The 10210-nt window shown below is 42.0% G+C and overlaps 1 protein-coding gene across 1 annotated transcript in view; it reads left to right on the top strand.

Annotated features, from left to right (window-relative positions):
• Positions 1 to 1421: 1421 nt before the first annotated feature.
• MAPK15 (mitogen-activated protein kinase 15) overlaps positions 1422 to 10210 on the top strand; it is a gene marked incomplete at its 5' end in the record, with an annotated part of 20737 nt that continues 11948 nt past the window's right edge. Inside the window, 7 exon segments of the mRNA XM_010077099.1 lie at positions 1422 to 1520; positions 1969 to 1998; positions 5228 to 5318; positions 5777 to 5907; positions 6067 to 6230; positions 7150 to 7289; positions 9151 to 9208. Of these exon segments, the coding sequence (XP_010075401.1) occupies positions 1422 to 1520; positions 1969 to 1998; positions 5228 to 5318; positions 5777 to 5907; positions 6067 to 6230; positions 7150 to 7289; positions 9151 to 9208 (713 nt within the window).

The raw sequence follows: 10210 nt of genomic DNA, 5'->3' as shown, positions 1-10210 counted from the left end.
CTGTGTGATACTTGTAGATGGTGATTACTTGGTCTCCCTTGTGGTACAGATCCAGTTTTCTTATTTCTATGTCATAGATTTGAATCTTGACTTTCAGCATTCTAGGAGATGCCTTATATCTGCACAACAGGGTCATTTGTTACTCAGAAATGCCCAGTTAATGTTTAAACACTCATACAAAGTAAAACAGCTGAAATATGTGATACTTAGTGATTTTCGTGCTTACATATTCAGATAGCAAGATTGAGGCAAACTTCCTAAAAACATGTGTGGTCCTGGAGTGTGGGTTCAGCTCCTTTGCCGTGCGCCAGGGAGTACAAACAGCTGGAGTGTAAATACCTTGGATAAGTGCTATAATACAACAACGTTGGCAATTGGGATGTCTTTTCTTTTTCCACAAGTAACAAGTGATATGACAAGAGGAAACGGCCTCAAGTTGTGCAGGGGAGGTTTAGATTGGATATTAGGAAAAATTTCATCACCAGAAGGGTTGTCAAGCACTGGAACAGGCTGCCCAGGGAAGTGGTTGAGTCACCATCCCTGGAGGGTAGGTGTTGCATTTAGGGACAGGGTTTTAGTGCTGGACTTGGCAGAGCTGGGTTTACATTTGGACTTGATGGTCTTAAGGGTCTTTTCCAACCTAAATGATTCTGTGATCCTGTGGTCCTGTCACTACAGGCCTTGGTAAAAAATCTCTCCATCTTTCTGATAAGCCCGTTTTAAGTATTGAAAGGGCACAAGAAGGTCTCGCTGGAACCTTCTCTTCTCCAGGCTACACACCCCCAACTCTCTCAGCCTGTCCTCACACTGGAGCTGCTCCAGCCTCGCACCATCTCCGTGGCCTCCTCTGGCCCCGCTCCAACAGCTCCGTGTCTGTCCTGTGCTGAGGACCCCAGAGCTGGATGCAGCACTGCAGGGGGGGTCTCAGCAGAGCGGAGCAGAGGGGGAGAATCCCCTCCCTCTCCCTGCTGCTCACGCTGCTGGTGATGCCCCCAGGACACGGGTGGTTTCTGGGCTGCCAGCGCACGTGGCCGGGTCATGTTCAGCTTTTCAGTATCCTCAGGGCTGCTCTCCATCCATTCTCCTCCCAGCCTGTGTCTGTGCTGGGGGTTGCTCCCACCCACGTGCAGGACCTTGCACTTGGCCTTGTTAAACTTCATGAGCACGTACGTCTGCTACTGGCTGCTTTGGGGGCCAGGATCCTTGACCTTTTGGACCTTTGGTCAGACTCAGTAGAGATGTTCTTAGTCCTTGACTCAACCAAGTGTTGCTCGCTGGCCTCATCTCTCTGTCTTTTAGGTAGCTGGTGGTTACCTCTTCTTTCAGTCCCTCTGTTATGTACTTTCTGCTTCCACACTGAAGGTCTGACCTGTGCTTAAGATGTCACAGCACACTGTTGATCTGTCCTGTTTTCTCCCTAGGCTTATGGCATTGTCTGGAAAGCCATCGATCGCAGGACAGGAGAAATAGTTGCTGTTAAAAAGATTTTTGATGCTTTCAGGAACAGAACTGATGCTCAGGTGAGAAATCTTTGTTCTAATATGTCCTGAAAGATGTGGTGGGAGTCCATAGATTTTTGCAGGATTTATGTCTCTGAAGGATGTTAGTTATTTGACAGTTATGCATGTAATAATACAGTCTGCACCTATATTAGGATAAAAAGGAGCAATGAATGTCAAGCTTTGTGTATCATGGCATCTACAAAATAGTGTTTGATGTCCCTGAGGAAATAGTGTCTTCATAGGCACGCACAGTTTGCCTCTCCCTGATGTTGTGCTGTAGTGACCCAAGCACAGAGAGCATACTTGCGGCTCGTCAGTGAGCACCAGGGTTTTCCTTGCCTGTCTGCCGTGTAAGGGTTTCTGCTGTGTTGGAGATTAGAATGGATTTGACCCTCTTATTGGAAGTCCATACTCTGTTCTGTCGTTCTGTTAAGGTGCTAATAAACTTTTTTTTGTTTATTTCTAGAGAACATTTCGAGAGATTATGTTCCTGCAGGTAACATCCATTTTTCCTCCTCCTCTCTGATTTTTAATTGTCTCTGATGTTGTTCATGTATTGGCTCCCCATCCTTTTTCAACATGCAGTGGTCAGTGTTGGCAACTCTGTTCATTGCTTTTCTGCACCATCTTCACAAACGCTCTTTCTGTGGGCAAAAACACCTGAATAAAATGGAGAGCTGGCCTTATTTTTCCTTTGAGACATGCCTTGTTCTTTCACTGTTTTTAGCAGTGTGTCTACTCTAGGATCACCATATAGACTTGCTTTTTGTGTCACTTCTTACTTCTTTGTGGAGAGACTGTTTCTCTTAAATTGTAAATGCTGTGATTCAGAGGTGGGGCTGGGGTGTAGAAGAGAAAAACTTATTTTCCTCCATGATGTGCAAAGCAACTTGACCACCTGAAATAATCAAAGCAAAACTAAAGGGAAAATTCGGTATGGAATTAGCTAAGGCTGCTCTTGTTTTGATATAATGGACCACACACTTTGCCTAATTACCTTACTGGTGGCAGTGGCATTAAAATTCTCTGTCCATTCCTCCACAGACTTACTATGTAGAGACATCAGTGTTTTTGAATACTGATGTTGTTGTAACTGTGATTTTCTAAGGACACAAGCAAGGCAGGCTCATAGGAAGAGGTATTTCCCAAGATCGTCAAGTTTAAATAGGAAAGAGATGAGTATTTATACTTTTTAATCATTCTTTAAGCCTGAAATAGAAGCAGCAAACTTAAGATCTAAAAACAGATGAGAACAATACCTTAGAATTCAGTTAACTGTAAGTTACATGATCTCTGAAAGTGTAGCACTTCTGGAGTAGAAGGGTGGAGGAGGATTTGGGAGGGAAAAAAAAGGAGACGGATATTTCTCCTGAAGGAAAGAATGAGTCATTTGGGGGAGGGAGGTTAATGTGCCGTTAAGCCCTGACTTTCCTGACTTTTGGTGCTCAATAGACTTAAAAATTTTAGTTTCCCCTTCCTATTTTTGCAGGTATTTTAATTTTTTAGCTCTTTCTTGAGGTTCAGGATTGAGATCAGAAAGGGAAAAACATAAGAAATATTTGTTCATTGGTACTGGGATGTTTGTCTGAATTTCCTTGTCTGTGCAAATTCCTTCTTGTGCATAGTGATCGCTTAGTTTAATCTGTATGTTGGTCATAAGGGCATTTCATGGGTGAAGTGTGACTGAGAAGTGCTGATGTAGAATCTGGGCGCTTTGATGGTTCTCTGCTGGGCGATACGCAGCATGCTGGTCATCATGCTGCTTTGGGTTTTATGTTTATTGTTCAGTACAGCTGTAGATCTGTTGGGTGCATTTCGGGACACATTTTGGAGTGTCATTTCTAGTAATTACTTTAGTGAGGGCATTGTTCTTTAAGAAAAGATAAGTAGGACTGGCTCTGACAAAATTTTTTTCAAGGTAGGATGTTTTTTTAGTATAGATTGAAACTTCATCATAACCTTCCCTTATCAGTTCCAGGGCAAGGCAGTGTGAGACAGCGGGGATTTCCTTCAGTGTGCAGGAGGCTCTTAAACAGCACTTGAGTAACACTGTTGAGACTGATCTGCATTTCTAGAAAAATATCCCTTTTGGGTAAAAAATTTTCTTTAGATTTTTGGGTGGGTATTCTGAATATTGCCCTCAGAAGAACTGCAGGGTTATTTGGTGGCCTGGCTGTATGTTACTGCTCTGTAAGCATATTTCCGTGGGGTGCTGCAGGTGGGTGTGTTGGTTTGTGTAATTTTCCAGATGTTGTCTAATTTTTGTCTTTGCCTCAGAGTTGAGGAAGATGATGCTGTTGTAAGACTGTGCTGGATATAGCTTAATGTTCTGAATGTTTATAAGGGAATTTGTGATGGCAATAGATAAAGAGTCTGCATTACTGGTTCAAATAACAAAAACTTCAGTTATGTATTTTAGATACGAGCATAGGTTTTTTTTAGATAAAAGCATAGGTTTTATGGTGCAGCTATTTAAAATTTTATAATCAGGGTAGTTCATGAAAACTTTGACCAGTTTTAAAGTGTTCACAGTGTTTTAAAGTGTTTGCAGTGTCTCTAGCGGTGGAGAAGTATCAGCTATAGGAAGTAAGAGTTGTTAAGGCTGAGGATGAAGTAAGTGATCTGGACGGTATTGTCAGTCTGCAAACTGTGTCCTAGACTGTGTCACCAGCAGCATGAGCAGCAGGGCAGGGGAGGGGATCGTCCCCCCCTGCAGTGCTGCATGCAGCTCTGGGGTCCTCAGCACAGGACAGACACGGAGCTGTTGGAGTGGGGTCAGAGGAGGCCACGGAGATGGTGCGAGGCTGGAGCAGCTCCAGTGCGAGGACAGGCTGAGAGAGTTGGGGGTGTGCAGCCTGGAGAAGAGAAGGCTCCGGGAAGACATTCTTGTGCCCTTTCAATACTTAAAACAGGCTTATCAGAACGATGGGGAAAGACTTTTTACCCGGGCCTGTAATGACAGGACAAGGGGTGATGGCTTTAAGCTGAAAGAGGGGAGATTGAGATGAGATATTGGGAAGAAATGTTTTCCTGTGCGGGTGGTGAGGCAGTGGCCCAGGCTGCCCAGAGCAGCTGTGGATGCCCCATCCCTGGAGGGGTTCAAGGCCAGGCTGGATGAGGGTTTGGGCAACTTGGGCTAGTGGGAGGTGTCCCTGTCCATGGCAGGGGGTGGGACTGGATGATCTTCTATGATTCCATGAAATGTGAGGATAGAATTCCCCTCCAGTTTAAGTCACCTGTGTTTAGGTATCTCTTTATAAGCTGACTACCTGTTCTGTTACAATCAGTTCAGTCAACGCAGACTGTGAAGTGTTTCAGCCTACTCTCAAATAGACGCTTTCTCGTTGGGGTTTTTAAATACGACTGTTGATGGCAGCTTTGTTCTGTTTTCACTGCCACAATAAAGCTTCGCCTTCAGGAGGAAATACAAGGTGCTTAAAGTTGGCTGGATTTGATTCACGAATGGTAAAGTGGGATTTCTATAACTAATGTCTCAGACAACACGTTTGCTTTGGGTTTTTTTTTTAGATTAACTGGCTGATTTCATACTGCGTAGCAAGCTTCGGTCCTTTTTTAAAAATTTATTTAAGTAGAAGCATAATGAAGGAAATAGCATGTTAATGTTTGTTCTGAACAACAATACAAAATGAAATCGCTTATTGTCCTTTTTTGTGATTCACAAGCAAGACTCTTGATTTTGATGGGTGGGTCTCTTCCCTCTGCAGGAATTTGGAGAACACCCAAATATCATCAAGCTGCTTGATGTTGTCCGAGCTCAGAATGACAAGGACATCTACCTCATCTTTGAGTCCATGGGTGAGACTTAGCATTGCGTCAGCCACTTAAATACAGCCTCTTTTGGGAGTTACCTTTGTTCCCTGTTTTAATATCAGTGTGTTGATAATTTACATGGAATATTATATATATATATATATCAGTTGTGATTAGATGGGAATAGCAGTGAAACTTTAAAGGGAGTAATAATTAAATGAGAGCTGGCTGGTTGAGATGAAGGAAGGATGGCAGTGAGCAACAAATTAGAAGGCTTGTGGAGACAGAGGAGTTGCATATGGAAGAGACTTTGCAATTTTATTATGACAAAAGTGTGCAATAAGAGAACAGTTACTGTAGCACGAGCTGCAAGCCACACTGATGATACAGAGAGATTGCAGTGCTGTTAGTAATTACAGCTGTGGCAATGGTCTGTTCTGGCCTTGCTGTGAGGAACCTGCATTCACAACTTGGTCATCCTTTCCTGATGGAATCTATTACAGAGACGGATTTGCACGCTGTGATTAAGAAGGGGAATTTGCTGAAAGATATCCACAAGAGTTACATCCTCTACCAACTCCTGAAGGCAACTAAATTCATCCACTCGGGAAATGTTATTCACAGAGATCAGAAGGTATGTACTTCAGTCATAGTCTTTATCCTTCACTCAAGTTTTCTGTTAAACACTACGTGGAGAAATATGAAAAGAATGAGACTAGTAAAAGAACCTTGATAATAGTCTTCTGCCATTCAGAGAGTAAAAAGCTTAATAATTTTCCTTTGTTCAATTCAGCCTTCAAATATCTTGCTGGATGCTGACTGTTTTGTTAAACTTTGTGATTTTGGGCTGGCCCGTTCTTTATGTCAGATGACTGAGGACCAAGGTAACCCTGCTCTGACGGAGTATGTGGCAACACGCTGGTACCGAGCCCCTGAGATCTTACTTTCCTCTCGGAGGTAACTGCTTAATATGAGCAAAGGGATGGGATGCTATAATTTCTTCACCACTGGGAAAATTTGTTGTCTAAAAGTCTTAAGTCTTTTCATTTTAGATGTCATCAGATGCAATGTCATGTCAGCAGTCCCATTTTCTCAATATGCATTCAAACTTAAGTTCTGCAACATAAAAATCTCTCATTACACATAAATTTCCTTCCTGGCTTCTTAGATTGTGCATTTACATACATTGTCAGCTCATCTGATTGTCATCCTTTTTTCCACTAGACTTATTCTTTCTCCCCTTAAATCTGCATCTTTACAAAATTTGTTTGAGTACCTTAGTCCTCTTTTCCAAATTAAAAGAGAGTTTTTTTGTAGACCTTCAGAAAATATTCAGTAATCAACTGTTAAATCAGCTGCCTTGTTGGCCAGGCTTAGTTCTTTTTTGGACTTAAATGTACAAAATCTTATTGATCAGAAAATAAGATAAATATAGGTTGGGTTAGTGTCCCAAATTTGAAATAAGGATATTTTGCAAATGCCATTGTTTGCCATTTACTGTGCTTAAGTAATAGTAACTACTTTCTAGATACATTATGCCCTGAAAAGTCAGTTATTTCCAAACAGCAGCTTGTATCTTCACTGTTGGTCATATGAAAAGTATTTATTACCTTGTCCTGGCATTTACCTTTATTTCTTTTTATGGTTTTCTAGAGTAGACTTTTAGTAGGATAAATGTCCTTTCTATTTTATGCTTGCCAGTTTCATGATTCCCAAATGTCATTTACTTTATAGTTAAAACCTGTGAGCATTCTTATTCAAGGAGCCATCAAGCTTGTTTTTCTAGCAAAATAAGCTAATGTAGATGATGTGAATACCAGGTACAGAAAAATATTCGCTTGATTTCGTCCTAACTCTGTTCTGTTCTTATTTGTAGTTACACTAAAGGTGTAGACATGTGGAGCATTGGCTGTATTCTGGGAGAGATGCTGCTTGGGAAACCTCTTTTTCCTGGAACATCAACAGTGAATCAAATAGAGCAGATCTTGAGGGTCATTCCTGCCCCATCCTCAGAAGGTAGGACTCTTCTATGAGGAAAGGTATTACAAGAGGGAAAGAAAGCAGCCTAGCTGGGTCAGGGAAGAAGGTATCTCTTGTGAGTCATTGTAATATCTCTCCAAGGAAATTAAAGACTTAATTGTGAAATGTTAGTGTTAGAGGAAAATAAGCCCATACTTAGAATCATAGAATCACAAAGGTTGGACAAGACCTCAAGGATCATCAAGTCCAACTGTCAACCCAACACCACCTAACTCACTGAACCATGTCCCGAAGCACCACATCTACACATTTCTTTACTCCCTCCAGGGATGGTGACTCCATGACTCCACCACTTCCCTGGGCAGCCTGTTCCAATGCCTGATCACTCTTTCAGTGAAGAAATTGTTTCTAATATCCAGCCTAAACCCCCCTGATGGAACTTGGGGCTGTTTCCTCTTGTCCCATCACTTGTTACTTTAGAGAAGAGGCCAGCACCCACCTCACTGCACCTTCCTTTCAGGTAGTTGTAGAGAGTGATGAGGTCTTCCCTCAGCCTCCTCTTCTCCAGACTAAACAACCCCAGTTCCCTCAGCCGCTCCTCGCTCGAGACCCTTCCCCAGCTTTGTTGCCCTTCTCTGGACCTGAATGATGAGATGAGATGAGATGAGAAACCTTGATGAGATGAGAAACAAGAACCAGACCTTCAAAATATTTTTGAGATTTATAAGAGGGTAACAGTTTAAAACTGTCATACTTCAGTGGCACTTACATAGTAAAGGTAAATTGGACTTTTTGGTCTGGAAATCTAAACACAGAAGTGAAAGCTGAAAGTATGTTAAATCCAAAAGAGATGATGGTGATTGTTATTATTGTTATTATGATTGTCTTCCATGAGTTCAAGTCTACCAATGCATACAGTTTATAAACTTCTACAACATGTTGATAGGTTCTAACTGAGCTAGCAAATAGTTTTTAGAAAAATAACTACCTTCAGTTTAAGGACATCATGGTTTTGGAGAATTCCATTCAAGCTTAAATGGATTTATAGTTTTTATTAGAGACTTGCTTGCTGCGAATGAAATGTGAATGGAACTGTATGTGAAAACACCAAAACAGGAGTTAGAAGAACAGCCAACTCTAATAATGAAACGTGCTATTCCGCTCTCAGCAGTGCAATTGAGGAATGTGTTGATAATGTCAGAACCAGAAGGTCTGCACTCTAAGTCAAGACCACAGGACAAATGACTCATTAGCAGAAGGTCCTGTATCCTTACCACGGGACAATGGCTGCAGAGTTGCAGCATGTCACAGGCACAATTTCTTTTTCTTTAACCAAACAAGTGAAAACAGACACTTGTTCAAAACATAATTGCCTCTTACTAACGCCTATGAAGAAAGTTCACTCTGTCCCAGACAAAACCAGGACACAGGGAAAACCAACCTATGAGCAGCAACTTTGCGTAGGATTTATGGGGACCAAGGAAGCAAAGATCCATTCCATAGCAACTGTTGACTCAGAGTTTGACAGATACGTTCAGAAAAGAGTTCATCATCGCCAATCAGAAAGAACCCCAGAGGGTGTGATGAGGAAATCAGTAGCTGGTATCTCTTGCTCTTTGCATCCCACACAAGTGATCCTGGCCAAGTCGTTTGGCCTTAGATATCTTGGTGCTTCTGCGTACGTGGGTATAAGAGTGCAAGTTTATGAAATCTATGATAGGGTGAATAGGAAATGGGAAAACCAGCTTAGAAGATCTGTAAGTAAATATTCCATCTCCCATTGAGTTTTATTAGGATAATTTCCTATGTTAATATCAAATATTTGCCTTCCTTCATAAACTGTGCAGCTGTGGTAATCCTAATATTGGCATTAATAGTTATCTTTTCATTATTGCAGATATTTTGGCTATGCAGTCAGATTACAGGGCCTCTGTTATTAACCGCATGAGTTCCCGGTAAGCCTTTTATGTTCAATGTGTCTCAGAAGTCAACAGTCTACTGTATGATGTTGACAAAAAGTTCCCCTGAAGTTCACCTTCCAGTGTTCAGCAGTGAAAATTATTTCTGCTCTCTGCAGGTTCACCTACCTCTAGGGAAGGGATGTAAAGTTTAAAAAAAAAAAAAAAAAAAAAAAGAGATGAGAAGACCAATGGCATAATTTGTTAATAACAGAACAAAATGAGGATGGGCCTACATTCCAAGCTATTGTCACATGTACTTTCACAAAATTAGAATATTTTCCTATCCTGAGTCATTTGTGTATCTGATGTCATTGGTTCCCACATGGAAAGGCTGAATCTGTTCAGGTTGACAGTCTCATTCCGGTTGCTTAATGACTCTCACTGTGATTTTTTATTTCCCCCCCGCAATGCATCTGTCATGGTTCTTTTGGATCCTCTGGTTATGTACACAGACTACCACATAATTCTGCATTTATTACATACCTAAATAGTAAATGTTAGTAAACTTAATGCTCTTACACTGTCTTATGGCCATAGCAAGTTACTCACCGGTCTCTATTCTCATATCTGTCATGATAGTAGTGGGCATCCCCTCTCCTCGGGGAGTCTGCAGTGCACGTAGCCCAGCTGTGCATATTATGAATTATCTGAATGCTTACCGGTATGTTTTTATAGGTTTAGGTTAGGATGGCTCAGACCATAAGCTCTAGCTGGTCCCTTGCTGTCCTCGTGAACAGTACATGCATTTTCATGCTTATTTCTGCGGACTTCTTCAGCTGGCATACCGCAGCATTGTTCTCTTTCATTCAGGGATGCCAGGATTCCTGTACCCGTCTGTGCCAGGTAGTTGAGGAACTGAGACCCATTGAATCACAGAATCCCAGAATGGTTTGGGTGGGAAGGGACCTTAAAGCCCATCGAGTGCCACCCCCTGCCATGGGCAGGGACGCCTCCCACTAGCCCAGGTTGCCCAAAGCCTCATCCAGCCTGGCCTTG

This window comes from Pterocles gutturalis, unplaced genomic scaffold (genome assembly GCF_000699245.1).
Source record: "Pterocles gutturalis isolate BGI_N339 unplaced genomic scaffold, ASM69924v1 scaffold20108, whole genome shotgun sequence".
In the NCBI taxonomy this organism is placed as follows: domain Eukaryota; kingdom Metazoa; phylum Chordata; class Aves; order Pterocliformes; family Pteroclidae; genus Pterocles; species Pterocles gutturalis.
The sequence above is the reverse complement of the archived record's forward strand: the minus strand, read 5'-3'. Positions and strand labels throughout refer to the sequence as shown.